Source organism: Rattus rattus, chromosome 11 (assembly GCF_011064425.1).
Source record: "Rattus rattus isolate New Zealand chromosome 11, Rrattus_CSIRO_v1, whole genome shotgun sequence".
NCBI lineage: Eukaryota > Metazoa > Chordata > Mammalia > Rodentia > Muridae > Rattus > Rattus rattus.
Window position 1 is genome coordinate 21289743 of NC_046164.1, and position 17295 is coordinate 21307037.

At 42.7% G+C, this 17295-nt stretch overlaps 1 protein-coding gene across 3 annotated transcripts in view; it reads left to right on the plus strand.

Moving 5' to 3' along the window:
- Window positions 1–17295, plus strand: part of Tbc1d1 (TBC1 domain family member 1) — a 186126-nt gene that overhangs the window by 82365 nt on the left and 86466 nt on the right. For all 3 annotated transcript variants that reach the window (XM_032917081.1, XM_032917082.1, XM_032917083.1), the window contains exons 2-5: window positions 9590–10030; window positions 12963–13052; window positions 13928–14038; window positions 14717–14849. In XM_032917081.1, the coding sequence (XP_032772972.1) occupies window positions 9590–10030; window positions 12963–13052; window positions 13928–14038; window positions 14717–14849 (775 nt within the window). The remainder of the gene's footprint in view (window positions 1–9589; window positions 10031–12962; window positions 13053–13927; window positions 14039–14716; window positions 14850–17295) is intronic.

Sequence of the window (17295 nt, forward strand, 5' to 3'; positions counted from 1 at the left end):
CCGCTTATCTGCAACAGCAATTACAGAGCCCGGAGCCCTCTGACTGAACTAGGCAAGAGATCCATTACAAGTACTAGGTCTTGTCGGAGGGAGTAAGTCTCCAGTTCATTGGCCCCCAATGGTCTTTGTTTGTTTGTTTTGGCAGGAGTCATTGTAACTTGGTGTATACGTCCCTATAGACCATACAGGCTGGGTTTTGGTTGCGTTTATTTTGGATTTAATATTGACAACTCCCCTTTTTACGTATCTGTGAGCTCAAGCTCCAAACCAGCCCTACTTTCATGTCTCCCTTTTTTTTTTTTTTTTTTCAGTTTTTTTTTTTTTTTTTTATTAACTTGAGTATTTTTATGTACATTTTGAGTGTTATTCCCTTTCCGGTTTCCAGGCAAACATCCCTTCCCTCCCCCTTCCTTATGGGTGTTCCCTCCCACCCTCCCCCATTGCGCCTCCCCCCGACAGTCTAGTTCACTGGGGGTTCAGTCTTAGCAGGACCCAGGGCTTCCCCTTCCACTGGTGCTCTTACTAGGATATTCATTGCTACCTATGAGGTCAGAGTCCAGGGTCAGTCCATGTATAGTCTTTAGGTAGTGGCTTAGTCCCTGGAAGCTCTGGTTGCTTGGCATTGTTGTACATATGGGGTCTCAAGCCCTTCAAGCTCTTCCAGTTCTTTCTCTGATTCCTTCAACGGGGGTCCTGTTCTCAGTTCAGTGGTTTGCTGCTGGCATTCGCCTCTGTATTTGCTGTATTCTGGCTGTGTCTCTCAGGATGATCTACATCCGGCTCCTGTCGGTCTGCACTTCTTTGCTTCATCCATCTTGTCTAATTGGGTGGCTGTATATGTATGGGCCACATGTGGGGCAGGCTCTGAATCGGTGTTTTTTCAGTCTCTGTTTTAATCTTGCCTCTCTCTTCCCTGCCAAGGGTATTCTTGTTCCCTTTTTAAAGAAGGAGTGAAGCCTTCACATTTTGATCATCCGTCTTGAGTTTCATTTGTTCTAGGCAACTAGGGTAATTCAAGCATTTGGGCTAATAGCCACTTATCAGTGAGTGCATACCATGTATGTCTTTCTGTGATTGGGTTAGCTCACTCAGGATGATATTTTCCAGTTCCAACCATTTGCCTACGAATTTCATAAACTCGTTGTTTTTTGATAGCTGAGTAATATTCCATTGTGTAGATGTACCACATTTTCTGTATCCATTCCTCTGTTGAAGGGCATCTGGGTTCTTTCCAGCTTCTGGCTATTATAAATAAGGCTGCGATGAACATAGTGGAGCACGTGTCTTTTTTATATGTTGGGGGCATCTTTTGGGTATATGCCCAAGAGAGGTATAGCTGGATCCTCAGGCAGTTCAATGTCCAATTTTCTGAGGAACCTCCAGACTGATTTCCAGAATGGTTGTACCAGTCTGCAACCCCACCAACAATGGAGGAGTGTTCCTCTTTCTCCGCATCCTCGCCAGCATTTGCTGTCACCTGAGTTTTTGATCTTAGCCATTCTCACTGGTGAGGTGAAATCTCAGGGTTGTTTTGATTTGCATTTCCTGATGACTAAAGATGTTGAACATTTCTTTAGGTGTTTCTCAGCCATTCGCATTCCTCAGCTGTGAATTCTTTGTTTAGCTCTGAACCCCATTTTTAATAGGGTTATTTGTCTCCCCTGGTCTAACTTTTTTGAGTTCTTTGTATATTTTGGATATAAGGCCTCTATCTGTTGTAGGATTGGTAAAGATCTTTTCCCAATCTGTTGGTTGCCGTTTGTCCTGACCACAGTGTCCTTTGCCTTACAGAAGCTTTGTAGTTTTATGAGATCCCATTTGTCGATTCTTGATCTTAGAGCATAAGCCATTGGTGTTTTGTTCAGGAAATTTTTCCAGTGCCCATGTGTTCTAGATGCTTCCTTAGTTTTTCTTCTATTAGTTTGAGTGTGTCTGGTTTGATGTGGAGGTCCTTGATCCACTTGGACTTAAGCTTTGTACAGGGTGATAAGCATGGATCGATCTGCATTCTTCTACATGTTGACCTCCAGTTGAACCAGCACCATTTGCTGAAAATGCTATCTTTTTTCCATTGGATGGTTTGGGCTCCTTTGTCAAAAATCAAGTGACCATAGGTGTGTGGGTTCATTTCTGGGTCTTCAATTCTATTCCATTGGTCTATCTGTCTGTCTCTGTACCAATACCATGCAGTTTTTATCACTATTGCTCTGTAATACTGCTTGAGTTCAGGGATAGCGATTCCCCTGAAGTCCTTTTTTTATTGTTGAGGATAGTTTTAGCTATCCTGGGTTTTTGTTATTCAGATGAATTTGCAAATTGTTCTGTCTAACTCTTTGAAGAATTGGATTGGTATTTTGATGGGGATTGCATTGAATCTGTAGATCGCTTTTGGTAAAATGGCCATTTTTACTATATTAATCCTGCCAATCCATGAGCATGGGAGATCTTTCCATCTTCTGAGGTCTTCTTCAATTTCTTTCTTCAGAGTCTTGAAGTTCTTGTTGTACAAATCTTTTACTTGCTTGGTTAAAGTCACACCGAGGTACTTTATATTATTTGGGTCTATTATGAAGGTGTCGTTTCCTAATTTCTTTCTCGGCTTGTTTCTCTTTGGTGTAGAGAAGGCTACTGATTTATTTGAGTTAATTTTATACCCAGCCACTTTGCTGAAGTTGTTTATCAGCTTTAGTAGTTCTCTGGTGGAACTTTTGGGATCCTTAAATATACTATCATATCATCTGCAAATAGTGATATTTTGACTTCTTCTTTTCCGATCTGTATCCCCTTGACCTCCTTTTGTTGTCTGATTGCTCTGGCTAGAACTTCAAGAACTATATTGAATAAGTAGGGAGAGAGTGGGCAGCCTTGTCTAGTCCCTGATTTTAGTGGGATTGCTTCAAGTTTCTCTCCATTTAGTTTAATGTTAGCCACTGGTTTGCTGTATATGGCTTTTACTATGTTTAGGTATGGGCCTTGGATTCCTATTCTTTCCAGGACTTTTATCATGAAGGGGTGTTGAATTTTGTCAAATGCTTTCTCAGCATCTAATGAAATGATCATGTGGTTTTGTTCTTTCAGTTTGTTTATATAATGGATCACGTTGATGGTTTTCCGTATATTAAACCATCCCTGCATGCCTGGGATGAAGCCTACTTGATCATGGTGGATGATTGTTTTGATGTGCTCTTGGATTCGGTTTGCCAGAATTTTGTTGAGTATTTTTGCGTCGATGTTCATAAGGGAAATTGGTCTGAAGTTCTCTTTCTTTGTTGGGTCTTTGTGTGGTTTAGGTATAAGAGTAATTATGGTTTCATAGAAGGAATTCGGTAGTGCTCCATCTGTTTCAATTTTGTGGAATAGTTTGAATAATATTGGTATGAGGTCTTCTATGAAGGTCTGATAGAATTCTGCACTAAACCCGTCTGGACCTGGGCTCTTTTTGGTTGGGAGACCTTTAATGACTGCTTCTATTTCCTTAGGAGTTATGGGGTTGTTTAACTGGTTTATCCGATTCTGATTTAACTTCGGTACCTGGTATCTGTCTAGGAAATTGTCCATTTCCTGCAGATTTTCAAGTTTTGTTGAATATAGGCTTTTATAGTAAGATCTGATGATTTTTTGAATTTCCTCTGAATCTGTAGTTATGTCTCCTTTTCATTTCTGATTTTGTTAATTTGGACACACTCTCTGTGTCCTCTCGTTAGTCTGGCTAAGGGTTTATCTATCTTGTTGATTTTCTCAAAGAACCAACTTTTTGGTTCTGTTGATTCTTTCTATGGTCCTTTTGTTTCTACTTGGTTGATTTCAGCTCTGAGTTTGATTATTTCCTGCCTTCTACTCCTCCTGGGTGTATTTGCTTCTTTTTGTTCTAGAGCTTTTAGGTGTGCTGTCAAGCTGCTGACATATGCTCTTTCCTGTTTCTTTCTGCAGGCACTCAGCGCTATGAGTTTTCCTCTTAGCACAGCTTTCATCGTGTCCCATAAGTTTGGGTATGTTGTACCTTCATTTTCATTAAATTCTAAAAAGTTTTTAATTTCTTTCTTTATTTCTTCCTTGACCAGGTTATCATTGAGGAGAGCATTGTTCAATTTCCACGTATATGTGGGCATTCTTCCCTTATTGTTATTGAAGACCAGCTTTAGGCCGTGGTGGTCCGATAGCACGCATGGGATTATTTCTATCTTTCTGTACCTGTTGAGGCCCGTTTTTTGACCAATTATATGGTCAATTTTGGAGAAAGTACCATGAGGAGCTGAGAAGAAGGTATATCCTTTTGCATTAGGGTAGAACGTTCTATAAATATCCGTTAAGTCCATTTGGCTCATGACTTCTCTTAGTCTGTCTACGTCTCTGTTTAATTTCTGTTTCCATGATCTGTCCATTGATGAGAGTGGGGTGTTGAAGTCTCCTACTATTATTGTGTGAGGTGCAATATGTGTTTTGAGCTTTAGTAAGGTTTCTTTTACGTATGTAGGTGCCCTTGTATTTGGGGCATAGATATTTAGGATTGAGAGTTCATCTTGGTGGATTTTTCCTTTGATAAATATAAAGTGTCCTTCCTTATCTTTTTTGATGACTTTTAGTTGAAAATTGACTTTATTTGATATTAGAATGGCTACTCCAGCTTGCTTCTTCCGACCATTTGCCTGGAAAGTTGTTTTCCAGCCTTTCACTCTGAGGTAGTGTCTGTCTTTGTCTCTGAGGTGTGTTTCCTGTAGGCAGCAGAATGCAGGGTCCTCGTTGCGTATCCAGTTTGTTAATCTATGTCTTTTTATTGGGGAGTTGAGGCCATTGATGTTGAGAGATATTAAGGAATAGTGATTATTGCTTCCTGTTATATTCATACTTGGATGTGTTATGTTTGTGTGCTTTTCTTCTCTTTGTTTTGTTGCCAAGACGATTAGTTTCTTGCCTCTTCTTGGGTATAGCTTGCCTCCTTATGTTGGGCTTTACCATTTATTATCCTTTGTAGCGCTGGATTTGTAGAAAGATATTGTGTAAATTTGGCTTTGTCATGGAATATCTTGGTTTCTCCATCTATGTTAATTGAGAGTTTTGCAGGATACAGTAGCCTGGGCTGGCATTTGTGTTCTCTTAGGGTCTATATGACATCAGTCCAGGATCTTCTGGCCTTCATAGTTTCTGGCGAAAAGTCTGGTGTGATTCTGATAGGTCTGCCTTTATATGTTACTTGACCTTTTTCCCTTACTGCTTTTAATATTCTTTCTTTCTTTTGTCGTTTGGTGTTTTGAGTATTTATGACGGGAGGTGTTTCTTTTCTGGTCCAATCTATTTGGAGTTCTGTAGGCTTCTTGTATGCCTATGGGTATCTCTTTTTAGGTTAGGAAGTTTTTCTTCTATGATTTTGTTGAAGATATTTACTGGTCCTTTGAGCTGGGAGTCTTCACTCTCTTCTATACCTATTATCCTTAGGTTTGATCTTCTCATTGAGTCCTGGATTTCCTGTATGTTTTGGACCAGTAGCTTTTTCCGCTTTACATTATCTTTGACAGTTGAGTCAATGATTTCTATGGAATCTTCTGCTCCTGAGATTCTCTCTTCCATCTCTTGTATTCTGTTGGTGAAGCTTGTATCTACAGCTCCTTGTCTCTTCTTTTGGTTTTCTATATCCAGGGTTGTTTCCATGTGTTCTTTCTTGATTGCTTCTATTTCCATTTTTAATTCCTTCCACTGTTTGATTGTGTTTTCCTGGAATTCTTTCATTGATTTTTTTTTCTCCTCTCTATGGGCTTCTACTTGTTTATTTTTGTTTTCCTGGAATTCTTTTAGGGATTTTTGTGACTCCTCTCTATGGGCTTCTACTTGTTTATTTATATTTTCCTGGAATTCTTTTAGGAATTTTTGTGATTCCTCTCTGTAGGCTTCTACTTGTTTATTTATGTTTTCCTGTGTTTCTCTAAGGGAGTTCTTCATGTCTTTCTTGAAGTCCTCCAGCATCATGATCAAATATGATTTTGAAACTAGATCTTGCTTTTCTGATGTGTTTGGATATTCCATGTTTGTTTTCATGGGAGAATTGGGCTCCGATGGTGCCATGTAGTCTTGGTTTCTGTTGCTTGGGTTCCTGCGCTTGCCTCTCGCCATCAAATTATCTCTAGTGTTACTTTGTTCTGCTATTTCTGACAGTGGCTAAACTGTCCTATAGGCCTGTGTGTCAGGAGTGCTGTAGACCTGTTTTCCTCTCTTTCAGTCAGTTATGGGGACAGAGTGTTCTGCTTTCCGGGCGTGTAGTTTTTCCTTTCTACAGGTCTTCAGCTGTTCCTGTGGACCTGTGCCTTGAGTTCCAGGCAGGTCACTTGCAGCAGAAAAGTTGGTCTTACCTGTGGTCCCGAGGCTCAAGTTGGCTCGGGGGTGCTGCCCACGGGCTCTCATGGTGGCAGCAACCAGGAAGATCTCTGCCGCCTCTTCCGGGACCTCAGTACACCAGGGTTCCAGATGGATTCTGGTGCTTTCCTCTGGAATCAGTAATGTGTGCAGAGAGCAGTCTCTTCTGGTTTCGCAGGCGTGTCTGCCTCTCTGAAGGTTTAGCTCTCCCTCCCACGGGATTTGGGTGCAGAGAACTGTTTATCGGGTCTGTTTCCTTCAGGTTCCGGCGGTGTCTCAGGCAGGGCTCCTGCTGCTCCTGGGCCCTCCCCCACAGGAACCCAGAGGCCTTGTACAGTTTCCTCTTGGGTCAGGGATGTGGGCAGGGGTGGGCAGTGTTGGTGGTCTCTTCCGCTCTGCAGCCTCAGGAGTGCCCACCTGACCAGGCGGTAAGGTATCTCTCCCACGGGTTCTGGGAGCAGAGAGCTGCTGCGGGCCGGGATCTGCGGGTGTGGGCTCTCCCTGCCTTTATAATATATATCTTTGCTTCGCCCTTGCTTGCCTCTGTCCTGCCTCACTGTCTGCCCTTCTCTAGTCCCTTCAGTCCTGACCTGATGCCAGGTCTTACAGGCCACCTTTGTTCCCTTTGTTGCCCCTGCTCCCCACAGCTTCACCCTACCCCTTATCTGCAGGATCTGGTATCTGTCCCAGTATCTGTCCACCTTATTCCCATCTTACATGTACTTTCCTGGTTTTGAGTGGTAGGAGGCTTGAGAGTAAATTGATGAGGCCCACCAGAGCAAGGAATGAAGTGTGTCTTTTATTCTAGTCAAAGAACTGGCTCCAGTAGTTAGAAAAACAGTAACAGCCTGAACTTTGACCAGGTGTGGTATGCTCCTCAGTTCCTTCTGATTCTCAGAACCAAGGGGCCACTTGAGTACCTTGTTCTGTGTCTGCCCCATTCGTTGCTGTGTTCCTGAGTCTATATGGCTTCATACATTTCCCCCTCTGAAACATGATGAAAACATCATTGCTCTCTTGAGGTATTAGAAGATGTAGTGTGTGGAAAAATTGGACATTTTAGCAGTCTTCAAAGGGTGGAATAAGCTGCATTTGTTCAGAAAATACAGTTAATAATTGGGAAGTATGTGTGACTCTTGCTATAAAATAGTCCCACGCCATTGCTAAGAAAGTGGCAACCCTTCGCAGGTCTCAGTTGGCAAATGTGATGTGAAGGAACACTATTTTTACCACACAGATTTCCCTAGAAAATCTTCAGTGCTTCTGATCTTGTCAGCTATAGCTTTTGTTTTTGCTTGATCCTGTGAATCATTAGTAAAGTTATGGCTACAGCCCAGACCTCCTGCTGTCTCTTTTCCCCACCTCCCACATGTTTTCTACCCATAGCGATTTTCTAGGCTGCCACACAATGTATACAGTGATCTGCAATGTGGAAGTGAGCTTTATAGAAGGAGCATGTACTCAGCGAAACTGTGATCACCAGGCAAAACCTCACCCTTGGACTGTCGAGATGGCTCAGCTTGTGTGGACGCCTGCTGACAAAGCTAATAGCCTGAGTTCTATCCCTGGGTCACATGGTAGAGAGAAAGAACTGAGGCCACAGGTTGTCTTCTGACCTCCACATGCACACTGAAGAATGTATCCAGCACCCCTGCACACATTACCTGCCCCCCTTTTAAATCTGGCCTTTTGGGTTTTTTTAAAAGCAGTCTCTGTGTGGTCCTGGCTATTGTAGAACTGTGTAGACCAGACTAGCCTAAAAGTCAGAGATCCACCTGTGCCTCTCTCCCCAGTGCTGAGATTAAAGGCCTGTGCCGTCATGACCAGCTAAAAGTTCAGCTTTTAAATATTTAATCTGTGCTTTAGGAATCACTTTTTAAAGATAGATAGATAGATAGATAGATAGATAGATAGATAGATAGATAGATAGATAGATACATAGATAGATACATAGATAGATACATAGATAGATACATAGATAGATAGAGTGTGTGTGCGTGTGTGTGTGTGTGTGTGTGTGTGTGTGTGTGTGTGTGTTTTGCCTACATGTATGTTTGTGTACTTCATGCATGCAGTGCCCAAGGAGGCCAGAAGAGGGTTATAGATGGTTGTCAACTACCATGAGGATGCTGGGAATTGAACCACAGTTTTCTGAAAGAGCATTAAGTGCCCTTAACTGCTGAGCCAACTCTCTAGCCTTGGAATCATATTTTAAAAATATCTCTCTGAAGGTAACTGACTCTTGTGGTAAAATATTTTGAGAGGAGATATACAAATCTTTATGGCACAAAGGTTATCTTTAGTGTGGTCAGTATTTAGTGACAGTGGGGTTTTGAGAGTTATGTCATGGACACAGAATACAAGCTTGCTTTCAAAATGAACTGGAACCATCTCCCTCTACAGCACACACTGGTTGGATATTTTACCCGAATTGAAAAAGGGATTGGATTTTTCTGGTTACGATATTAAATAAACAGGATACTATAGATGTTTAGGCCTCAACCGCAAGTTTTATACTCAGGAAAATGGGAAATGTAGGTGTATGTGTCCACTCAAAGCAAGACCTGGCCCATAAACCGGGAGATGAAGTCCATGCTCACCATGCTTTTCTAAACCATGATGTCAGAGTGAATGCTGGGCCGCTGGTCTCTTTGCTCGCTGTTAATCCCCTGTGGTATAGCGCCCATCTTAAGCTGCTGGGATGAACCTAGCCTAAGTGGGCAAGAGCGAGTGGCAGGGATGCCATAGCATGGGCGAACCTTTCCTCCTGAGGCTTTTTCATTAGGAAAGCAAAGCTATTTGTGAGAAGCTTTCTGTGTTTTCTGTGAAAGTGGGCAGGAGCTCTCTGTTGTTTTATCCATCCACACTAGGAAATACAGGATCAAGTCATAACACGTTAGTTGCCAACGGTGCCATAATTTCAGTAAGTATAAGAAGAGCCTTTCATCCTACCGTGTACTGAGGAAGGCTTTTCAAAGGACACTGCCCTGGGCTCTTCTGAATGAGCTAGAATGTTTAGGTGGCCATGTCATATTCAAAATGCAGTGGAGTTCCCTGAGGCCCTTAGAGATTACAGTGCGAAGCCTGCCCTGGAGCTAGTCACTTAACCTTGGAGAGTGCTGTGACCTGTGAGCCAGTACGGCCAGACCCTCTGTCAGCCTGCTCTGGAAGCTGTGTCTGCGTTGTGACTTTGCTATTTGGTACCACTGCTGCAAGTTCTCTAACCCCACCCTCTTTTGCACAGGTGCCTGAGATCATTAGCTCCATCCGGCAGGCAGGGAAGATTGCCCGCCAGGAAGAGCTGCGCTGCCCCTCGGAGTTCGATGACACCTTCGCCAAAAAGTTTGAGGTGCTCTTCTGTGGCCGGGTCACTGTGGCCCACAAGAAGGCGCCACCTGCACTGATCGACGAGTGTATCGAGAAGTTCAACCATGTGAGCTGTGGCCGCAGAATAGACTGGGATGCGCCCACGGGGCAGCCATCAGCGCCTGGGGCCCGGCCCATGCGCAAATCCTTCTCACAGCCTGGACTGCGCTCGCTGGCCTTCAGGAAGGAGTTCCAGGATGCTAGCCTCCGCAGTAGCACCTTTAGCTCCTTCGATAACGACATCGAAAATCACCTAATCGGCGGGCACAATGTAGTTCAGCCCACAGACATGGAGGAGAACCGAACTATGCTCTTCACGGTAAAATCTGTCAGTTTTTTGCAGTTTTGAGGTCCGAAAAATCTTTCTTACACGTACGGGTTTGTAGACACCCTTTCATTGCAGAAAGAATAGTTATATAAAAGAGGTTCAAGAGGGATGTTAAGCAATATGTTTCAACACAATTTTAAGTTGAAAATAATAATTTGTAAAACACCCTTTTTAATCAAGGTAACAGGAATTTTAAAAGTAACCTGATATTTAAAACTTATGCCCTAAGTAAAATACTAGATTAGTTGCTTGGTTTATGTTGTTTTTTAAACAGAAAATATTAACCTGATAGCCATGGAAGAAACAGAATGAATAAGATAGCCAGCTATGGAGTTGCATGATGGCTTGAGTTTTTCTGGCTGAGTGATCTTCCTAAGTGTGAATTGACAGGGCTCTGCCCTTTTCTGAAGTGAGCTGGTCTGTGGCCTTTTCCCTGGTGTATTTCTGCCCCTTCGAATCTTTGCTTTAATAATGGTAGTGAACAAAACTGCCTTAGATGTAGGATGGCCTTATTGTGCTGAACCTAAGGCAGTGAAATGGCCAAGGAGTAAGGAAACTGACACGTATGTTGGTGTGGTGTGGATATGGCTGGCTTTCAAAATGCACGTAATGGATCTGGAGACATGGCTTAGCCTCTAAAAGCACATGTGCCCTAACAGAGGAACTGAATGGCTCCCAGCACCCACATCAGGCAGCTTGCAACTACGTATAACTCCACCTGCACTCACACGCAAGCATCACACACACACACACACACACACACACACACATACACACACACACACACACACACACACACAACATAATAAATTAATCTTTAAAAAGTTCAGATGGTGTATCAGGATAATTGGCCTGGTACACTAAGAATGCAGAGTGGCTGTAGTACTTGGGCTGCAAGGGATCTGTGTGCTTTTACCCAGACACTGCAGTGTTGTTGAGAAAGCTGCTCAGTGCATTTAAGTGGCTACAATGTGCTACAAATACATCTGCGAATAGACTCTGCCCACACGGAATGTAGATTCCAGCAATGCAGACAGACATCTGATACACCAGTAATTATGTAATTACGATTAAGGCGACACTGTAGAGAAGTAGTGGATGCTGTGGAAACGCCTGGGGGATCAGGAGAAACATCTTTGAGGATATGATTCTCCCTCAGCAGAGGTTCCCTGTGGCCGATAGGCAGGGTCCCCTGAGCTTAGAGAGCAGCATGTGAGATGTAGGAGAGTGGGAAGGAGTCAAACTGGAGTCCTGAAGACACTGCCCCACTGCTCTGCCCGGCAGCCCCTCAGTTGTCCTGGCTCTGCTTGCTTCCTCTCTTCAGATCTTTCCTGAGGTGGTGATGTGACGTGGGGAGCAGTCCAATAGCAACCTCACAGTCCTGGCTCTAAGCTTAATTATAAGTAAACAAGTAAAGAACATTGTGTTCCATGTGATCCCTGGAATTTCAGTCTCCCTGAGACTGGAGACCTCCTGTGTTATTCACCGCCATAGTTACCAGGACCTAGAGCACGGTGTCCCTGGGTTCTCAGGTAGATCCTTAGTGAGAAGGTCAGGAGACGACAGAAATTGGGAAGCTGGGTAGGGATGGGACTAGGGTGCTAAGTCAGGCTCCATTATTCACAACCTTATAGGTCATGTTCAGGATTTTGTTTTTGGTACAAAAAATTGGACAGTCATTGAAAGATTTAAAGAATAGCATTAAATAGCTTTGGCTATAGAGCAAAGAAGTACTTAGAGAAGGAAAGTAAACAGAGGGCTAAGAAGCCATTGCCTTGGTTTAGTGAGATTATAGAGTATGAACACAGTAGAGATGAAGAGAGGTGGACAGAGGTGTGAGACCTCAGGTAGGCAGGGCTGCATGGAAGGGGTCAGGCTGACATAGGACCGAGTGATGGACTAGCTATGAGAAGACACCCAGGCCCACATCTGGCTTTAAATTCTCTCTTGCTCCTCATAGCCTAGCCACATCCAAATAAGAATGCAGCTAAGAGATTTTCCAAGATTTTTGAAAAAAATAAAGATGATTATCTTCATTATATAGATGAATGCAGAAGGCTGCTAAGATGAAGTATACAAAATGTGGAGATACAGTTACTGTTGTCCGGTAAGGGAGACCTGAGTGGGTTCCTCCTTAGGAAAACCTAGAGTCTGGGCCACTCGAGAAGTGTGATACTGTTTCAGTGATGGTGGTTTCTACACTTGAGTTCTGTATACCTTGTCAGTCCCGCTTGCCTGAAGGATACTTCAGAAATACTAAGAACAAAAACTGCTCTGTGTACAAGCCTACAATCGGAACTACAGAATGCATGGCTTGGACATCTTCATTAGGGTGCACTTACTTCTGATTTACACTTCTGTCTCCAACAAGCTGATTTTTGTATAGTCTACATCAAAGCGTGAAGCGCTTGGAAGAGCAGCTTGAGAGTTAAGGGTGTTCTCAGGATGTGACTGCTAACTTGTTGATCCGAAGAGGATTGTATCTGTAGAAACCAACACACAGGAAGGGAGAAATGTCAGCATACGAAGGAGGTCAGGTAGCTTCCATAGCCAGGCGGGCAGCACAGCACTCTCTGTCATAGGTTATTTTGGAAATTTTAAATTTTAAATTTTCTGGAATATTCACTTGTATAGAAAACTATATACGAAGGGGGATGTGGGCTTGGAGGGTTATTATTGTTTAGCTTATGTGGTCCTTTCCTCTGAGAACACAGGTGTGTCATGTAGGTGTTTATCCGCTGTCACTTGGAATCCATGGTATAACCTGTAGCCTTTGAACTCTTTAACAGTGTTGTAGTTTGAATTTTATAAGAGCTTGCCACTTACCTCTGTGTCCTCATAGGTCCTGACATATATAACGAATTCAGCTTTTAGGAGAACCACATGTCTTTCTTTTTGTTTGTTTTGTTTGTTTGTTTTTAAGATTGGCCAATCTGAAGTTTACCTCATCAGTCCTGACACCAAAAAGATTGCATTGGAGAAAAATTTTAAGGAGATATCCTTTTGCTCTCAGGTAAATTCACACAGATTATTGATTTAATTTCAGTCCTTCTGAAAAATACAGTAGACATGCTATTGTGTTAAAAAACAAAAAGCTTGTTTTTAATGATTGGTGGTCTCTTTCTCCTGCAGTGTACTAAGGCAAATTATAATTTATAACAGTTTTGCTTTTTGGAGCAATATATTGGAGAAAATAGGTCTACTTGTCTTTCTTTTTCCTGTTATTAGTACTAATGCTTTCTAGCTATTTCCGGGGGACTATGTGTGTGTGTGTTTTATTTATAATTGGTGTGTGTGTGTGTGTGTGTGTGTGTGTGTGTGTGTGTGTGCCCATGTTTTATATGTAGTTGATCTTTCAGCGTCTGTTCTTTGCTGCCCTTAAGTCAAGTTTGAGTGTTAAGACCTTGTGGTCTTCAAAGCTGCTCTTCTAGATATCTAAGTCATTCTTTGCTATTTTTTCATGCACTTCTGTTTAGTATTTGCTTGTAATTTTGATTTTTTTTTAACCTTCCTATATGTCAATTGTGTGGACATGTTTGTTCATGTGTCTTGGTTGTGAATGTGTGTGCTGTTGACTTTTATTTTCATGTTTACCCCTTAGTGTTCCTCCTGTACCGCCTCCCCAAAGTTCTAGTTTTTCTGTCAGCTACTCCGCTTATCTTTTAGTACTAAAGTGAGCATTAAGACTTGAATTTGCAAACCTTGACTCTCCTGTAATCAAAGTATCGTTTCACTACAGTGCTAATCTTTATTTGAAAATATGTGATTATTTGAAAATATGTGATCAGTACTCTGTAGTGCTCTGTAAATGGGGCAGGGCCACTACGGAGCTACCTGCCAGCCAGCAGTGCTCCATACAACTTGCCCCCACCCCTTCTCCCTGCACAGGGCATCAGGCACGTGGACCACTTTGGATTTATCTGCCGAGAGTGCTCAGGTGGCGGCGGCGGCGGCTTTCATTTTGTCTGTTACGTGTTCCAGTGCACAAATGAAGCTCTGGTAAGAGGACGACACTGCCCACTGCAAACCTTGTGAGGAATTTCAGCCTTGCTGAGTCTCCTTGGCTGAGCAGAGCTGTCAAGCCTTGCTGACAGCTGATATTGGTATTTGCTTTAATTATTCACTCATGACCAATACCTTTGTGTCACGAATCTGAAACTCATTTGCACTTGCATTTTAAATTTCAATATTTTTGAAAGATATGCTTGCCTTCACCCTCTGTGCTAATGTAGCATTTAGAGTTCCAATGCATTCATTTTACTCAAGTGTGGTAGCCCTGTTCTTGTAAGTCCCAGTACTTAGGCTGGAGGTAGGAAGACATGCTTTAGAGCTGTACAGCAAGTTCATGACCCTCTGGAGCCATGTTGTGGTAAAAAAAAAAAAAAAAAAAAAAAAAAAAAAAAAAGTAGAAAAGGAATCACTGTGAACGTTGGACCAGAGGCACTTGCTTTGTACTTAGTAATAATGTTCTTCTTACCTTGGACCTCATCTGCTTTAAGAGTGCTGACATCTCAGACAACAGAGAACAACCCTAGCAATTATTCTCACTATTTCCTGTCAGTCTGTGAAAAATAGCCCAGAAAAAAAAATTTACAACCCAAAGTCTCTCCTATAAACTTGCTGTTCCCGTCAGTCAGCCCAGCTAACTTGCCGTTGACACTTGGCTCCTCTGCACAGGTTGACGAGATCATGATGACTCTGAAGCAGGCTTTCACGGTAGCTGCAGTGCAGCAGACTGCTAAGGCACCAGCCCAGCTGTGTGAGGGCTGCCCCTTGCAGGGCCTACACAAGCTCTGCGAGAGGATAGAGGGTGAGTAGGAGGTGCTCTTAGCTTGTAGCACCAATGCCTTGGGTAGCAGTGCTTGTGGCACTATTCAATAGGGCTACGCCAGAGGGAACATAGGTGACCTCACATTGTACGGGGGGATGTGTTCTGTGTGACAAGAATTTTTCCTGGACATGACGGTTGCAAAGCTAAGGATTCATATACCCTCTTACCATTTCTCCTCCAAGGCACTCAGAGTAATAGAGAGGTTAGCAGGTTAGCGGATAAATGTTGTCAATCATTTACTGAGCTGGGTGAGACTGGTGGGTCTTTTATATTGGTCACCACAGAGGTCTAGTGAAATTCGACCTAAAGAAGTTAATCATGTTTCCCAGTAGAGGGTCTTCTGCAATCTCTACAGGGTAGTTTTAATGGAGGAGAGCAGAAAACAGGTTCCAATTGAGGAACGAATGGGAGGAAATAAAAGTCAAAGCCCAAAGCTGTGGTGACCGTCTTAACTACAGTTTCTTGACACAGTGAAATGTCACCATTTGCAGGATTTATTTGATAATAAGAGTTACTATTTGATAGTAAGCCTTTCTACCTAGGTATGGTTTTTGAGATTGCCACACGATTTAAATTATCCAATTGTAGAGGCAAAGACATGATCATCTTGTATATCTAGATAGAATACTTGTCACAAACTAATTCTGTAAAGAAAAACTATAATGACATTTAGACCTTGTTTCTTTTTTCCTAAGTAATTGTGGGAAACAGTGCTAAGATGTTTCTAAAAGATACTATTTTTTCTATCTAAAAGATACAATTTTATCTTCATCATATTTGTGAGGAAAAATGAATTATAATTTTATAAATAAGTTGAGAGATTAGAGCCATCTAGGGATAAACTAGGGTATAGTAAGCCCAAGGTCGACTGTCTGACTACCAGGCAGGATCTACCTGCAGTCTAGCCTCTCTCAAAAGAGGACAGGGCCCGCTTGAGAGAACTGTTTTGGCAAGAGTGAATCTGGTCATCAGGGAGGGGCAGAAGATGGGGTGGTTGGAGTGGTCAGTGCTCCTTTGGAGGAGTCTGGATGGAAGTATTGTGTTCCTTTTTTCTTCATCTTGCATCTAATTCTCTCTATAGGAAGATTTCCATACTTTTTGTTGGTGTATGTTTTTGAGATTGCCATATGATTTAAATTATCCAATTGTAGAAACAAAGGCGTGATTATTTCTTATGTATCTAGAATACTTGTCACAAACTATAATTCTGTAAAGGAAAACTATATTGAAATTTAGACCTAGTTTCTTTTTTTCCTAAGTAATTGTGGGGAAAATATACTCAGATACACAATGTATTGGTTTCACTTATTTTTTAAAAAAAATCTGGCTGGGTGGCCTCGTGTGCATCCACAGTGTGAGTAACATCCCCACCGCCTACTTTTCATCTTCCTGAGCCGTAGCTCATCAACAGTCTCCCCCCTGTGACTTCCCCACAGCCCTAGGCAGCCACCTTTCTACTTTGTGTTTTTCTGTGCGTGTGTGGCGGGGTAATTTGTGATGTGTGAATGTGTATACATATGTGCCTGTGTGTGGAGAAGCCAGAACAGAGACATGAGTGTTTTCCTCTGTCTTTCTCTGCCTTGTTGATTTCAGACAGGGCTTCTCACTGAGCCAGAGCTGGTTTTGGCTGGATCAGTCTAGCTGGTGAGTGCTGAGGGTCTGTTGGTCTCTGTTCCCCGGTACAGGGTTTCTAGGCCCAAGCTGCATGCCTTGCTTTGAATGCAGTTTCATTTGCTTACAGAAGTCTCTCACCACTGAGCTCTCTTTCCCTTTCGGATTAAAAAAAATTGAGTTAATGTGGGTGCCTTATATAGTGGGATCAGTAGGATCTGCTTTCTTGGTTTTGGTTTCCTTCACTTAGCATTATATCTTCTGGGTCTGCTCATTTCGTACATGTCAGAATCCTGTTTCTTTGTTTGAATAATAGTCCATCAACTGATCCATTTATTTACCCCTGGACATGCAGGTTCTTTTTGCCTTTGACTGTGGGAGCAGTAGTGCTAAGAATTTGGTATACACACCTCTGTTCAGGTTTCTGCTTTCCATCCTTTTGGGTGAGTGGACATATGGTGAGTGTCCTAGTTAGGGTTTCTGTTGCTGTGGTGAAACACAATGGCCACAGCAATTTGGGGAGGAAAGGGTTTATTTAGCTTATACTTCCTCATCAAGTTAATCTTTGAAGAAAGCCAGGACAGGAATTCAAACAGGGCAGGAAACTGGAGGCAGAAGTCGATATAGAAGCCATGGAGGGGTGCTGCTCACAGGCTTCCAATCCTTGGCTTGCTCAGCCTGCTTTCTTATAGCACCTGTGACCACCAGCCCAGGGATGGCACCACCCACAAAGGGCTGGGCCTGCCCCCATCCATCATTGATTAAGAGCATGCCAGCTTGCATAGAGCCCATCTTACGGAGACATTTTCTCAAT